The sequence below is a fragment of the Crotalus tigris genome, unplaced genomic scaffold (genome assembly GCF_016545835.1).
Source record: "Crotalus tigris isolate CLP2741 ecotype Arizona unplaced genomic scaffold, ASM1654583v1 scf7180000017666.27876245, whole genome shotgun sequence".
NCBI lineage: Eukaryota > Metazoa > Chordata > Lepidosauria > Squamata > Viperidae > Crotalus > Crotalus tigris.
The window spans coordinates 3,731,168-3,748,926 of record NW_024096551.1 but is presented as its reverse complement, the minus strand read 5'-3'; the positions used below and the strand labels follow the sequence as shown (position 1 = coordinate 3,748,926).

The 17,759-nt window shown below is 37.1% G+C and overlaps 1 protein-coding gene across 1 annotated transcript in view; it reads left to right on the top strand.

Annotated features, from left to right (window-relative positions):
- Positions 1-3,181: 3,181 nt before the first annotated feature.
- The window catches only part of LOC120304932 (collagen alpha-6(VI) chain-like), a 64,247-nt gene continuing 49,669 nt past the window's right edge, over positions 3,182-17,759 (top strand). The window contains exons 1-2 of the mRNA XM_039336063.1: positions 3,182-3,224; positions 14,791-14,883. Of these exons, the coding sequence (XP_039191997.1) occupies positions 3,182-3,224; positions 14,791-14,883 (136 nt within the window). The remainder of the gene's footprint in view (positions 3,225-14,790; positions 14,884-17,759) is intronic.

Genomic DNA, 17,759 nt, shown 5'->3' with positions numbered 1-17,759 from the left:
AACGTGTCATCCACGTATCGAACCCAAAATTTGGGTTGGTATAGCGGAAATAGTACTCCAACAGCTAGAACACAGGGCTATGGCCTTACACCAACCCAAATTTTGGGTTCAGTACAGCACACATCAAAAATGAAATTTAGTTGCCTGCTCTCAAAGTGAAACATATACATGACACACACCTAAGCATACTATGAATATATGTATAGATCCTCATCCCTACATATACGTAGCAAATAAATATTAAATACTGTCCATCTTGAATATATAACGGAAGGAGAAAGCTTGAGAGTTCACAAGGTTAATGCTGTATGGAATGAAACTATGGCTGAATCTGGATGTCCTGCTACAGATACCACGAAGGTTCCTCCCAGAAGGTAACAAGGAAAACAGGTCGTGAAGAGGATGTGTAATGTCCCGGATAATCTTACGGACCTTGCTCAAGCAACGCTTCTGTGCTATGTCCTGGATGGGAGGGAGGGAACTGCCAATGATCTTTTCGGCCATTCTCACCACTCTCTGCAATGTCTTCCTGTTTGAAGCAATGATGCTTCCAAACCAGACTGTGATGCTGTATGACAGGATGCTCTCAACTTTCACTCTGTAGAAAGTGGTCAGGAGAGAGTAAGGAAGATGTGCTTTTCTCGTGCAATGCAGAAAATGCAGGCGCTGCTGTGCCCGCTTCACCAGTTTCTCACTGTTGAGCGACAAAGTCAGCCTACTTGTTAGCTGTACACCCAGGAATTTGATGCTGGTAACCATCTCCACAGGTGAATCATTAATGCACAGAGAAGTGTGGCTGTGCCTGTCTTTTCTGAAATCAACAATGATCTCTTTGGTTTTTCCGGTATTTAAAACTAGACTGTTTTCCTTACACCAGTTCACCAACCCCTCAACATCCTTAAGATAAGCTTCTACCTTGTCATCCTGAATAAGGCCCACTACTGTTGTATCATCTGCGAACTTCACAATATGGTTGGCGGCAAATCTGGCACAACAGTCACGGGTCAACAGGGTGAAGAGCAGCGGACTTAAGACTTAAGACAATCCATCACCATTGCCTAACAACCATGTCTTCCATTGTGCCATACATCTGTGCACAAAGCTTCTGATGTTTCTTTTTTATTATTATTGAAAAGTTTTATACAAGTTTTTAACAATATCCCCCCTAAAATAACCCCCTCCCTCCCCCCCTCACTTCCCAGAGCTGGTTACAGGGTACAAATAAACAAACAAATTCTAAATAAACTTATCCAGCTATACAAATAACAAAATCAATAATGTACTTTAACTCAAATACAAAACAAATTTAAGTAAATTTGTACAAATAAAATACGAACACCAGGAGAGTATAAATATAAAAATATACTTTATTAAAAGCTGCCAAGCTTTCGTTTGGAAACTCCAAACACCAGGAGAGTATTTTATCTATCTTATTGGAAGAGATTAATATCAAGAATACTATATTGCTTGAGGGGCTCATCCCTTTTAAATTAAAATTCATTTATATCCAAAATGTTTCTATTTCTTTAACCATATTCAAACAGATGTTTAATTTTCAAATATTCCTTCCCATCATCTAATTTCTTGATTCTCACTTTAGCCTTTTTTTCTTTTTGCCAAACATCTTTCCTGATCAATATGTTTCTCTGAATCAAAAAATCTTCCTATAGTTTTATGGATGTTGTTGTGGGTACAAAGGGCAAATCAGATGAGATGTTTTTATAAGAAGGTTTCACCCCTTCATATTCATTGAATTTTTTCCCCTTTCTTTCTCTCTTAATTTCTCTTATCATTTTTTGTCTCTTAAGTTCTGCAATCCATTTTGTCAAATCTTTTTTCTTGTCCTCAGACTTATTTTGTGATTTTAGAGTATAAGTTATCTTTTACATGTCCATTATTTCCTGTAAGTTTTTTTCCCATCTGGGTTGAGTCACACTTCCTTCTGTTGTTAGGTTCCATCTTTAAATCTCTGTCCTCTGGTTCATAAGTTTTCTGCTTTATCTGCTCACTCTCTATTTTTATTTTCTGAGAGTTTTTTGTTTTAAAGTTAAATTGGAGATGTATTCATTTATGTTTTCAGTTATTTTTAAATTCCTCATAGTTTGAGATCATTTTTGTTTGAATTAGTTGCAACATAGCATACATTTCCTCCTGAAAAGTATTTGGTTTTTCTTGGTATATCAAGGTTTTCCTTTCTCTGCAGACAGCTTTAAAGTCACAGTTGAATAAGTATTTATAATCCAGAAAATCAATTGTTTCTTCTTCTAAAGTTTATAATTCTCGCTTTGTAGGTAGCCAAAGATTTTTTTTTGGGGGGGGGGTCACAGCTATTCTCTGTTTTTAAGACATTAAAAGTCACCAACAATAAGTTATCTTTTCCTGGGCTTTGCCAATTCCTGTATTGAAGCAACTGCAATATTTTTACCCACCACATGATGTCAGCACTAGTTTTTCAATTTCAAAATAAACAGTTGTTTTCTTCTGTTTTCATGCTTTAAAAGGGAAAACACATTCCATCAATTCCATTTTTTTCCAGATTTAGTCTTATATTCATTTCATTTCAATGTATTTCTGTCCCCACTAAAAGGTTTAATTTGCTGCTTCTGTCTGTAGAAGGGTGGGGCAAAGCCTCACCTTCAGAGGCTTTTTGCTTCTTGGGTTCCCCCCCCCCAGGAAATCAATTATCAAATAGAAGAGAGAAAATCACTGTTCTTACCCAGTTCCAAGCATGTTGTTTACAATCAGTTTAAAATAGTGCTTTTGGGCTTTGGCTCCTTGCCAAAGCTAGCTTTTCTCCTGCTGGTTTCTGAAGGGCTTTTCCCAGACGAATCAGATTGATTGCTGTTTTTCCATACTCAGCGGGACTTCCCTCCTTCCTTATTGCTTCTACATGGTGACTTTAGGCCCATTTAGGGTCCCCTAACAGGCAGAAATTGCCCATAGGGTACGGAGCCCCGTGATCCCTCTGCTGCTGCACTACTGTGCAAAACTGGAAGCCAGGCTTCTGGAAGTATTCTTGTTCTCCATGGCTTGTTTTCATTGGCTTTTAGTACCATTAACCATAGCATCATTCTGGACCAAATATGAGGATTAAGAGTGGGAACCATCAAATCTTGTAGAATTTCTAGTTTTAGTCCTCAGTGGGTTTGTATTTCCTTATTCATGATTCATGAGTTCTAAGATGGCGGCACCTGAATTGACTGTGGCTGCATTGGCTCTCGAAGGTGAAAAGCTTTGGGAAGGATATTAAGGGATATAGGCCACATGATCAGGAAGGTTTTAATGTGTTTGAGCAACGTGGTGGAACTAAGGTAATATACGACATACGACCAATAATGTTTGCTGGCATGGCAAGTTTCTAGTTGTTTTGGAATTGTTAGTGAGACCGTTAAAGGTCATTGGCGCTGTTTGAAATTGTTCTGCTGGCAGCAAGATCTGACTGCTGGCCCAGCGACGGATTCTATTGCAAATCAGGACTGTTTCCAAATGAGGCAGAGGAGGAGAGGTCCCGGGGCTTATGGAGTGAAGGAACTGGATGAGGCTGTTGGCAGGCCCAGAGGATGGGAGAGAGGCTTTTGGAGGAGTTGGTGGCAGCGTTCTCCAGCAGTGAAAAGAAGTGAGGCCCTTTAAGGAAAAGATGGAAGAGACAGGATCAGAAAAAGGAAAGGAGGCAAGGTTGTCCTGCAGGAATACAAGCTAATTTGAGGGTTAATTTCCATCTGTCCTGTTTGCTATCATTCGCTCCCTAGAGACTAAAATGGAAGATCTACAACTTGAGCTGGCCATGAACAAGGAGTATATATCAGAGGTGGTGGCCTTTTGAGAGCTGTATGCATCAAAATTTCATTTTGATGTATGCTGATTGATGTACATTCAAAGTGACAATAAAATTGTTGTTATTATTATTATTCAACGTTTTGAAGTATGTTCTAAATTTGAAACTCTTGCTTAAAAAACAGGCAGCAGCTCAGATAAGAAAATCTTCGTACAGATTCAATTTGTGCGCCAGCTGTAACCATTCTTGCTTAGGGAGCCCCTCCAGACAGTCACTCATGCCTTGGTTATTTCACATGAGGAATATTGTGATATAGTCCAAAAGGGTTGAAGATTACTCAGAAGTGATAGATAATACAGGACACAGCGAGTTCAGGCAGTAATGAGAATGCATAGCATGAAACATCTGCTTTGTGAGCTCTGTTAACTCTGTTGGTTGTTAAGCTACTTTCCCGATACAATTTCAGGTACTGGTTGCTACCTTTCATGATGTAGAGCCTGGCTATCTGAGGAATCATCTCTCTAGTATTTTATGTCCATTGTGTACAATGGGAGTTGCCTTGCTTGGGAGTCCCATTGATCAAATGATGCCATTTAATGGGATCCAAGAAGTTGGCCTTGTCTATTGCAGTGTCTCTTTTCTTGAACAGCATCTGCCCAGAAAATCATATGCATATGATTTTTTCCTTGCTCTTCTTCTAGTGATTCTTAAAAACATGGCTTTGCCCCAGGCTTTGGGCTAAGAAGGATGCTTAGACCTCTTATGAGAATATGAATCTTAGGTTGTATGTTTTATTGTTTGGTCTTTATTATTTTATTTTCATACTGTTTTAATGTATGTTATTCAGAACAATTATGGAATTGATTGGCCATATAAATTTAATAAAGAAATATATCTCAGAGCAGAGTCATTTCTAACCTTACTCGGGGGGGGGAGGGCTTTTTTAATTATTAAAAACATGGCCTTGTCTCAAGGTCACAATGCTTCAATTCTTTTGATTAGAACTAGTTCCAGACAAATGATCTGTACATAGTTTTGTGATTACTTACATAGAGTGAGCTCAAGTGTCAACTTTCCAGCTGGCCCATTTTAGGAAAAGTCTGAAAAAACAACTGAAGACAATTGCTGAATTCATATAGCATGCTTAAGACGCTCAGTTAAATAAATAGAAGCATTTTACACATACTAAAGTTGGTTAGTGGTAACCTTGCTTAGTTTGTATAAGTTTAGTATGTGTGAAAACAACTTATTTGTCTATTTATGATTTATTGCAAAGTATTGTATGAATTTAGAAAATAGCATTAATTCTATAACTAGATTAAGTGTGCTATATGAATGTAGCTAAGTAGCTTCTGAACAGGTGATACTTTGGCTGTTTGGAAAGCCAAGTGCTAAGCTTTGTATCCAATAAATGTTAAGGGTTCATAAACATTTCAAGCAGGATATGATAACAAAAGGTGATGATGATCATGGCCATATGACCGAAGTTCTATCTGTGTGTGTGTGTGTGTTTGTGTGTGTGTGTGTGTGCATGTGTGTGTGTATACATTGTATGTATGATTGCATTGTTATGGCTGCCATTTTACCTTTTTTCTAAAAAAAATATACTATCTTATGGACACTCCTAGTTTTAGGGTTCTTATGCAGAGGAAAGAACCAGCATAGAACTCTATCAAACACTATCTTGAGCATGGTACATCTTCAACACAATTTCCACCTAATCAGCTATTGACTTTATTTGTTTTTTAGTGACCTGATACATGTTTTCTCCCTTGTCATTACACTATGCATTGGCATGCAGCAATAGCAATGGCACTTGGACTTATACAGTGCTTCACAGTGCTTTACAGCCCCCTCCAAGCAGTTTACAGAGTCAGCATATTGCCCCCCAAAATCTGGGTCCTCAATTTACTGACCTCGGAAGGATGGAAGGCTGAGTCAGTCTTGACCTGGTAAGGATTGAACTTCTGGCAATGGGCAGAATCAGCATCACCACGGCTCTTCAGATGTAGAAATCTGAAGAAAGTTATACTCTTTTTCACACAAACTTACATGCACACAAGCTCTTTGTTGAATGAATATTCATGAACAATTTTGCAATGGTAATAAGAAATAATTGTTAATGAAACATTGTCCCCTTTAACTAATGTTAATGTAGTCATCTATATGGGTTAACATAATGTTTTCAGTATTTTTGTTCCCTCTCTTTGAAAGTTGGGTACATTGTTCTTGAATTGAGCATCCCTTACATCAGGAATACACAACAGGGTTCTGTATGGTGTCCTAAAAAGGTCCTACTGGCTGGGCTTGGAAGCTAAGCAAGATTGGGCTTAATTGATATTTGGATGGGAGACAATCAGGAATAGGCAGCTATAGTGTGGAGTAACAAATCAAAAACTTCTCAGGAGAATTCATAGATAAATGGCTTTTCTACAGTTGCCTAGAAGATACCTGGAATTGAGATTTACGCAAAAAAAAGACTTTATTTTTTATTTGCATAAAGAGGTGGGATAGAGCCAGGATAAAACATACAGTCTATTGAATCTCATCTAATTTAAATTAAATTAAAATGAATTAAATGCAGATTATGTGATTATTCCCCCTACACTCCTCTGCATTTAATATGTTTCTTTACTCTTATTTGAAAAATCATGTTTTGGAAATGGTTTTTGGAAGGGCTTCAGAGGATAGCTCCAGTGATTTGAGAAACATAGGTGGTCCTGACCACAGATGTGCATCGCTGACATCAATCCAATGACCCAGACAGTGGCTTGGGTTCTTTGCCCTTCAACAGATTTTGGGCATTGACTGAGTTGCTACAGGTCAACGGTCATACTGCAAGTATGGTTCAATATGAAATATAAGCCCTCTTTTAGAAATGCCATTTCCTCCATTGTTATCATTGGAAATAGCCTTAAATACTCTCACATTATGAGTATTAAAGCACGTATTCGGACATACCATTCATTTTTCAGCAAACCTTTGAAGAATATATTATATTTATACAAGTCAGCAATGGTTCTCCTGCCTGTCTACTCTGAATCCAAAATCATTTCTGGGACTGAACAAGGAAGAAACTTCTCCAGTTAATTTTGTCTAATGCCAAGAATGGTGCATTAAGGAAGGCCAGGAAAATCACTTGAAGTTCATCCCACTGGAGCTCTTCTAGCATTTCAGCCACCAAAGGAAGCTTCAGGAACAGCTCAGTTTTTTCCCCCTCCAAATTGACTTTGCAGAACTGTTATCAGCGGGCATCAACTTGCTTGCCAAAATTTTATTGGGAGGGGAAAATATTTAACCCTGCAAATAGGCATATGAAGAATTTATTTTAGGATGCTTCACGTTTTTTCCCCCTTTCTCTCTTGCTATAAGCTACAAAATACCAGAACCATATGAGAAGCTCTGCTCCTGGAGAAGGAATTTACCAGATTGGATTGAGTCCCAAAGAGCAGTTCAGGTTAGTAGAAAAACTCTCATAGGTCAAAATTTAGACACGGTCACTTTCTCCTTGGCTAGTGATAGAATTGTCATTGAAAATTTGCTAGGAATAAAAGGGGAATTAGGAAACGGGGAGATAAGCCTGTAATTTTAAGGACAAAAAGTTTTGTTGCAACATTTTTACAACTACATCCTAGGACTGCAAATCAATTAGACTTAGTCCCACCTCTGAGATTCTTTGGACCAGTTGCAGGTTTGTTAAATAGCAACTGTCTTTGGTGCTGAATATGACAACAGACTTCATTACTGCACACAATGTCTCTTATTAGATCTCTCTTCATATGTGCTGAGTTCAATAGAAACTGTTTTCAGGATATGCATATAAAATTGCAGCTTTATTTGTTTTTTTTAAATATCTGTTCTGGATATGCATGGTTATTTAAATTATGGTGATTGGGCTCATTTTCAATCTTCTCCCCTAAATAAGTATTTAAATACAAGAATGACATACAATATTTTTATAAGGGAAGATATATAAATCCTGGCATCAGCTTATAACTTTTTAGCTTATGTATTTAAATGAAGACATATTATAATAACCACTACCAGTTTTTCCTTCAAAATGTTAAGATCATGTGAATTAAAATGTCTAAATATTATTGTTTGGGCAAACCAGTTGCAAACAAACAAACAAAACACAGCTGAACATTTTAGCAAATACCTTTTAAAATGTCTCCAACATTCATGATTTAGAATGCATTAGGAAAACGAAGAATCTATCTGACTCAAAGTAAGTCTATCTCTAGAAAAAATTAACTACCTTGTGATTATTTGCTTTGAAAGAAGTAAACTAAATTAGATTTTGAGAGAGTAAGAAAGAAGATTTCTTGTATCTATCTAAAAACGAAAACAAGTTATATAGGTGATGGGTACTTCTAAAAAACATAGTGTGGAGTTCCTGGAAAAATGAAGGGAGATGAAGACTAGAACTTTAAAAAATACATTTGAACATAGAGTTGCTTATTTTAGAAAAAATGTTAACATTGATATAAATTTTCTATTTTGAAATATTTAATCACCACAGTGTTAACAACTTCCCATTTCCACTTTATAGACTCTAGTGAACTTAGCGATTGTTTGTATGTTATAATATATTATTTGTGTTTTTTAATAAAAATAATTTAGAAAAAATAAAATAAAATGATATTTAGTGCTACTTAAATACAACTAGAACTTCTCCTCTATTGACTTCCTGAAATGATTTTTCAACTGAATTTTAGTTTATTGTTTTTTTTCTTAGAAGTCTACTACAAAATGTCCAAGAAAACAGAGATAGAAGCTGATGCAGAGGGAATTAAAAAGGGAAACTTTCTTTCTGCGCATGTCTCAAATTTACTTAGATTAGGGGTCTCTGAAAAGTCTAACAATGGATAATGAGGATTCTTATTAGCTAAGTTTTGTAATGCTGGATTTAACCCCAAATCAATAGGAAACTTATATCACCCCATTTTCAGACCTGAAGATGTTTCAAAATTACAGGCTGTATGATATAACAGCTCCCCTCTCCCCAAATGCCCACACAACAGTAACTGACAACATTTATTCTCTGAAACACTCAATTTGAAAAAATGTCTCTCAGCTTTTGAAAGCTGTGTTCAGGGAAAAAAAATGTACCAAAGATTTCCTATATTTGAAAAAAAAGGAGTATATATTACCAAATTATATTTGATGAAGCTGTATATCTTATCACAGAGCTAAACCTAAAAAGATGATAGGAAGTGTTGGATGTTTAATACTGTGTTTTGTTTCATTGATATTAAATATTGCACTCTGCTTTTTTTAGTGTATATTCATTCATAACCCACTCAGGGTGGTGCCTGATGGACTCATAAGCTTATTGGTATAGTTAAAGAAAGCTTTGGGAAAAATCAGGACACTGTTCTCCTGGAATAAACACTGAATAGCAAATGGATATCCTAAGTGGCAGATTTGAAAGTTGATATTTGCAAAACTTCAATAGAAAGATAATAAACCTGAATAATTTGTATTAAAATCATTCTGCAAATGATGATCTGTAAACAAATAAATGAAATTAACTGGCCAGGGTTACATAATAATGAGTTTTCTGAAATATCAATAATTCTAATTGTAAATACATAAATAAACAAAAATCTGAGTCTTCAGTCAAAGGAGTGTCAAGAGATATTATTTAACAGCTTCCATAATACTATTACTTCTCAAATGACAATTGAACAATGTTTAATCATCTCAAATGCTGAAGAGCTTTTGAGAGAAAGCAAATAGTCTGATAGAATGTACTTCAAATGACATGTTGAAAAAAAGTTCCCTATGCATTGAGAATAATAATAATGAAAAAAAATAGGGCTTGCCCAGTTCAAAGTAAGAAATTACACTAGAATATGATAAATATTCTACATAGTGGATTTACTTAAAATTATCCTTGTGACTCTGTACTCAGATGTAGCGGTGGGTGGTAAGGAAATAGGGAAACTCAGGCACCACACAGGTTATGAAGAAAGTAAACACAGGATCAGCTATAAAGGATTCAGATATCTATACACCAATGTACAGAGTATGAGCAATAAAAACGGTGAATTAGAAATTCAGGTAAATGAGGGCAGATATGATATTGTTGCCATTACAGAAACTTGGTGGGATGAAATACACAAATGGAACACACAGTTAGAGGAATTTAAATTATTTAAAAGAAATAGACTAAATAAAAGAGGAGCTGGAGTTGCTCTCTAGATAAGAAATAACTACATCTCTACAGAAATAGAGCATAACAATGATGAAAACGGTCTTGAAGGCATTTGGGTCAATATAAAAAAGGAAAAATGACATTGCCATAGGTGTATTCTATAGGCCACCCAACCAAAAGAGGAAATAGATGAACTTTTTGCTAGTCAGTTAACTAAGGTATGTAGGAAGCACATCACAATAGTAATGGGGGACTTAATTACCCTGACATCAACTGGGAGACAAACTCTGCACCAAATGGAAGATCAAACAGATTCCTGTCAAACCTAGCAGACAACTTTGTCTCCAAAAAGTAGAGAAGGGAACTAGGGGATCAACTGTATTGGACTTAATTCTCACTAACAGAGATGAAATGATAAAAGGTATTGAAGCCACAGGAACCTTGGTGGGGGGGAATGATCATGCAATATTGGAATTCAACATTATGTAAGCACAAGGAATAGAATATGGATCCAGGAAACTACAGACCTATCAGCCTGACCTCAATAACTGGGAAGAATCTGGAAAAGATAATCAAGCAATGAATCAGTGAACACTTAGAGGTAAACCAAGTCATTACCAAAAGCCAACATGAGTTTGTCAAAAACAGATCATGCCAGATAAATCTTATTGCATTCTTTGACCAGGTGACAAAATTAGTGGACCAGAGGAATGCTGTGAATATAATTTACTTGGACTTCAGTAAAGCATTTGATAAAGTAGGCCACAACCTACTACTTGATAAGTTAGAAAAATGTGGGTTAGATAGCACCACCGCCAGATGGATTTGTACCGGGCTGACAGGCCGTATTCAGCATGTGGTCCTCAATGGAACTGCATCTACATAGAAGGAAGTGTGTAGTGGGGTGCCCCAGGGCTCTGTTCTGGGCCCAGTGCTCTTCAACATCTTCATCAATGGTTTGGATGAGTGGATAGATGGTGAACTCATCAAATTTGCAGATGACACCAAGCTACTGGGCAGGAATAGCCAACACTCCAGAAGACAGGCTTAAGATACAGAAGAATCTTGACAGACTTGAACATTGGGTGCTGTCTAACAAAATGAAATTCAATGGTGAAAAAAGCAAGGTTCTACATTTAGGCAAGAAAAACCAAATGCACAGGTACAGTATAGGTGGTTCCTTGTTCAATAGTGGTAACTGTAAGAGGGATCTCAGAGTCCTGGTGGACAATCACTTAAATATGAGCCAGCAGTGTGCTGCAGCTGCCAAAAAAGCCAACACAATGCTAGGCTGCATTAACAGAGGGATAGATTCAAGATCACGTGAAGTGTTAATACCATTTTAGAATGACTTAGTAAGGCTACACTTGGAATACTGCATCCAGTTTTCGTCACCACGATGTAAAAAAGATGTTGAGACTCTAGAAAGAGTACAGAGAAGAGCAACAAAGATGATTAGGGGACTGGAAGCTAAAACATATAAAGAATGGTTGCTGGAATTGGGCATGTATTGTTTAATGAAGAGAAGGACGAGGGGTGACCTGATAGCAGTGTTCCAATATCTCAGAGGTTGCCACGAAGAAGAAGGACTCAAGCTATTCTACAAAGCACCTGAAGGCAGAACAGGAAGCAATGGATGGAAACTAATCAAAGAGAGAAGCAACCTAGAACTAAGGAGAAATTTCCTGATAGAACAATTAATCAGTGGAACAACCTGCCTCCAGAAATTGTGAATGCTCCAACACTGGAAGTTTTTAAGAGACTGGACGGCCATTTGTCTGAAATGGTATAGCGTTTCTTGCCTGAGAGGAGGTTGGACTGGAAGACCTCCAGGGTCCCTTCCAGTCCAATTATTATTATTATCATTATCATTATTATTATTATTGTTATTGTTATTGTTGTTGTTGTTGACAGGGCTGAGTGCTGCTTATTTGATGCCCTGGCTTGCCAAAGGGCCAAGGAGCTGCAGCTGCTTCCAGCCATTGCCAGTCCTCTTGCACTCGCCGCCTCCTGTACACGCGCCCAGGTGAAGCACTTGGTCGGGCTGGGGTGGGCCATGGCCGAGGCAGCAGCGGTCAGCCTCTTGCCCTCTCCAGGGTGGCCCCCTGGGCCACATCTAAATCGTGGGCTGGATCTGGCCTAGATCCAGAGCAGGGGGCGTTGAACTAACAGACCTCCAATGTCCCTTCCAACTCTGCTATTCTGTTAATGTTTTTTTATTATTATAAGAAGAGACTAATATTATTATAAGAAGAGATTTATGGAATTTTTTATTTGCCTCAGATGACTAAATGACTGGTTTAGCCTTTATACTGAGGACAAGTTTGTTCTCTTTGCCTCAAGCAGAAAAGTATTTTGAGCCTACATAACAGTGAATTTTGTTAGAATCATAATGAGAGTTGAATATAACAACCTTTTTGTAATCTATGTGATATTCTAGCAAATGGCTAATCTCACACTGCAGATCTCATCTGGGAGATAGGACTAATCTTTCAGATTCTGAGTTATATTTTTGATATTCAATTGATTCCATTGTTTGTAGCTTTATTTTGACATCTGTTAAAGGGCAAAGTGCTTATTAGCAGTCTCCACTGGAGATTTCATCATGTTAGGATAATCTAAATCAGATATAGATCAGTTTATTCAACAATTTGACAAAACCTTTGAAATTTTAATAAGGAAGAACATTTCCTTATTGTAGTATAACATCTTTGCATAGCAATGCAAAAATTAGGATCACCTAGTTTGTTTGCTATCAGTAGGTACTTGACAGTGATTTTAGGCAATAGGGATCCATAATAGCCAGCTTCAAATCCTATAAGTTAGAATGGTAATAACATTTTTTTAAAAAAATGTATAGATTATAGTATACTGAAACACTGCTTTATCATTGTGGGGAGATGTTTTAACCTTCTTATTTATCACAGCAATAACGGACTTCCTTGGTGTTGTTAAAAAACAATGAGAGAGAACACCTTTTGAATTGGTGAAAAAAAGGCAAACCACAATTAAGCTGCAGAATAATTAATTTTTGTTCTACACTTTACTTAGTTTACAAATATAAATATATTTTATCAAGTCCATTTTGATGTTCAGGGACTTAGTTTGGCTTTTGAAGATTAATACCATATGCAAAGCAAATTAAAGCCTTGCCAAGACATTTGGCTTTCAGCATACATTCTGCTGTCCTGTGTAAGAAATTATACATTTATGTCAAAGAATGGAAAAAATGAGGCCTCATCGGATGGAAGATCAGTATACAAATATAGCACTTGTTCAGACATTACCATGTGTTTGAATGTTCGCACAGCAAACATTCTGAGCATTCTATCTCCTCAGAAAATCTGAGCAATAGAGTGTAACCAACTGTGTCTTTTGGAGCTAAAGCAAGTTAATGATATCTTGATTTTTGAAACTTGCTAGAAACTTTATCTGAAAATCAAATTTGTGACACATTTACTAACTTACTTTGAGTGGAACCACTTTTTTTATTAGGGATTGATTGTTTATAATGTAGTCATGGGACAAGAATGCAAAGGATAGTAGTGATGTTAAAGAATGAATGCAGTGTTGTTTTTAAAATGAAACTTTTTTAATGCTGTAAAGTCAGTAGTGACTCCTTGCAACTACCTGGAAAATCCTTGCCGAGTTTTTCCTCCTTTCTAGAGCTGAGAAAGAATGATTGGCCCAAGGTTATCCAGCTGGTTTTGTGTCTAAGGCAGACTAGAACTTATAGTCTCCCAGCCTTAACTGCTATATCATATTGACTGCAACAAAATGGAACAAAATTAGTGGCTGACTTTTAAAAAGTCCTCAAAAGGCTGATATAGTTTACAGATATAAATGTTGTGCCATAGTATTTGAGATAGAATTATTTTATCAACTGTTCTCAAGGCCCAATAATAATAATTTAAGAGCCCAGAAATTACTGCCCCTTAGAAGCAGAGGCCTGATTCGCATTTAGAGAATATGTGAACCTAGTTGATATGAACTGAAAACAATTGTCTATGACAGGGATTCATACATGGTTTTAGGCTAAGACCTTTACTAAACTAATTAGAAAAGAAAAGGATTCCAAGATTAAAATAAAGTTCCTAATTCAAACTAATTACAGTGTATTTTAGAATTCTCTATTTGCTTACTTTCTCTTCAAACATATTAAATTGGAATTTGCTGGCAATTTTTGGAGTCTCTAAGGATTGTTTGCATGGCTCTCAAGTACAACAGGCAAGACTTAGGTTGTGAATGCTTGCCGACCTTTGTGGAGGAATAAGCCATGTCTAGCCAAAGTTAAACTTGTTTTAACGTAAATTGAATCTATAGGTTTGTAGACAAGCTCTTGCCAAAATGTAAAATGAAATAATTAGTTCTGATAATAGTTTTAAAAGGGAAATGTTCAACTAGCCACCTCATACAACAGATGCTGTAGAGACACCAGCTGCAGTCCCCTTAGTGTTTGTCCTGACTATTATTTCCCAACTATAACTCTCTGTGAGAGAAAAAATTAAACCCACTACAAAGCCTGTCTACCATTTTCTAAGGTAGTCTGTTGCCTTCAATAGTTAGATATGCATCAATACATGTACAAGTAGGAAACTGGGTTCAATCATGACGCTGTGACTATCATCTTGCCTGTTTTCATGTCCCTATGGATATTACTGGAGGATAATATCCTGGCATACATGGTATGGGTTTATATATATATCAAATATGTGAATTTGTGTGTGCAAATATTGGCCTTTGTTTTAGGCCCTGGCTCATCTTTATGTCATATTCTCTTGTCATACAGTTCAAAATTAATTGCAATTACATGTGAAATAAATATAAATGGCATTTAATTTTTTTTACTTTACAGCTAAGGATTGGAACATTGCTCAAACTTTGAAAATGCTGTTGATATTAATTTTCATAGTTACTGGGACACAGACTTTCATGGCTCAGAAACCAGGTATAATAGATTTTTTAAAAATTCCCTAATGGTAAGATTTACCTAGAAACAGCTAAGATTTAGTAGTATAAAACAGGAGTTCCATGAATATGACACCAAAAGAAAGATGTGTTTGAATTATTGTGAAAAATGTAAGACAGTTAGCATATAACAAAGGATTGCTATCAGCAGTTCTTTTCAACCAGTTAGCCTCCAGCACTTCGGAATTTATAGTTCTTAGAATTCAAAGAGTACATGCAAATCAGAGGTCAGTTTCCTTAAATGAGATGGAGAAAAGGCTGGCAAGTGACACAAGAGGTAGAAGATGTTTTAAATAATATAATAGTAGTAAAGTAAAGTTGGAAGGGACCTTGGAGGTCATCTAGTCCAACCCCCTGCTCAGGCAGGAAACCCTACACCATTTCGGACAAATGGCTGTCCAGTCTCTTCTTAAAAACTTCCAGTGTTGGAGCATTTACTGCTTCTGGAGGCAAGCTGTTCCACTGATTAATTGTTCTCACTGTCAGGAAGTTTCTCCTTAGTTCTAGGTTGCTTCTCTCCTTGATTAGTTTCCACCCGTTGCTTCTTGTCCTGCCTTCAGGTGCTTTGGAAAATAGCTTGATTCCCTCTTCTTTATGGCAGCCCCTGAGATATTGGAATACTGCTATCATGTCCCCCCTTGTCCTTCTCTTCGTTAAACTAGACATACCAAATTCTAGCAACCGTTCCTTATATGTTTTAGCCTCCAGTCCCCTAATCATCTTTGTTGCTCTTCTCTGTACTCTTTCTAGAGTCTCAACATCTTTTTTACATCGTGGTGACCAAAACTGGATGCAGTATTCCAAGTGTGGCCTTACCAAGGCATTGTAGAGTGGTATTAATACTTCACGTGATCTTGATTCTATCCCTCTGTTAATGCAGCCTAGCACTGTGTTGGCCTTTTTGGCAGCTGCAGCACACTGCTGGCTCATATTTAGGTGATTGTCTACTAGGACTTCGAGGTCCCTCTCACAGTTACTACTATTGAGCATGGTGCCACCTATGCTGTACTTGTGCATTTGTTTTTTCTTGCCTAAATGTAGAACCTTGCTTTTTTCATCTTTGAATTTCATTTTGTTAGTTAATCCCCAGTGTTCAAGTTTGTCCAGATTCTTCTGTATCTTAAGCCTGTCTTCTGGAGTGTTGGCTATTCCTGCCAGCTTGGTGTCGTCTGCAAATTTGATGAGTTCCCCATCTATCCCTTCGTCCAAATCGTTGATGAAGATGTTGAAGAGTACTGGGCCCAGAACAGAGCCCTGGGGCACCCCACTACACACTTCCCTCCATATAGATGCAGTTCCATTGAGGACCACTCGCTGAGTACGGCCGGTCAGCCAGCTACGGATCCATCTGGTGGTGGTTCTGTCTACCCCACATTTTTCTATCTTGTCAAGTAGTAGGTTGTGATCTACTTTATCAAATGCCTTACTGAAGTCCAAGTAAATTATGTCCACAGCATTCCTCTGATCCACTAATTTTGTCACTTGGTCAAAGAATGCAATAAGATTTGTCTGGCATGATCTATTTTTGACAAACCCATGTTGGCTTTTAGTAATGACTTTGTTTGCCTCTAGGTGTTCGTTGATTCGTTGTTTGATTATCTTTTCCAGGATCTTCCCAGGTATTGAGGTCAGGCTGATAGGTCTGTAATTTCCTGGATCCATTTTTTTTCCCTTTTTTGAGGATGAGAACTACATCAGCTCTTTTCCAGTCCTCTGGTAGTTCCCCTATGTTCCAGGATCTTTGAAAAATATAGTTCAGTGGTTCTGAGATCTCACCTGCCAGTGCCTTCAGAATCTTGAGGTGTAATCCATCTGGTCCTGGTGATTTGAACTCATCTAGGCTGGACAGGTGCTCACTTACCATTTTCTTGCCTATCTTAACTTGTGTTTCTATTTTGTTTTTTATGGCACTATTTTTGATAGGTTTTGATTGATTGAGAAATAGACTGCTACTCAGACTTACTTTTTTTTTAATGGCCAGTTGATGACCTACTTATTTCAATTTTCTATCTGGAGAACTTTAAAAATCTTTTTTCAGTGTTACTGCAATTTTTAAAAATGAGAATACTTTTATTAGTTTGTTTTGCTCATTAAAAATTGCTGAATTGCACTCCAGTATGCCTTTAACTTTTCCACGAGTCTTCAGGAATGAATAGCAGATGATATTTAAAAACTGAAATAATATTGTTTCCTCCTATGATGATGTATTTGTGCAGAAGACAGAGGAATAGAAAGAGAGGATTCTGCTGTTCCCTGTAAATTTCTTTGCATACAAATACAGTTCATTCTTTGGGGAAAAGATTAATATCTGAATTAAAATATAGTGCTATGAAGGCATCTTAAACAAAATGCCATCTGGGGTCCTCTGGAAAGAAATTTAAGAGGCTTAATGTCTATGGAGATTCTCAGTCATCCAGGTCATGGTTGTCCCATTGGTGCTTTCTTCCAAAAGGCTACTGTACTTTCTTGTTTTGATAGAAGACATTTCACTTCTCATCCAAGAAGCTTCTTCAGTTCTGACTGAATGGTGGAGAATAGAAGGATTTATATTTCTTGCAGTCATGTCATGTCATTAGATTCTCAGAGGGCTAATGACCATATGACTGCAAGGAATGTAAATCCATCCATTCTCCACCATTCAGTCAGAACTGAAGAAGCCTCTTGGATGAGAAGCAAAACATCTTATATCAAAACAAGTAAGTCCAGTTGCCTTTTGAAAGAAAGTATCTTTGGGATATTCAAGGGGCTTGCATAGACCTCCCTCCTCTATTTCCTCCATAACTAGAACTTTTCTCTGTTGGGCAGTAGATGAGATAGTAACTGGCCCAAGATTACACAATAGCCTTTACATATAAG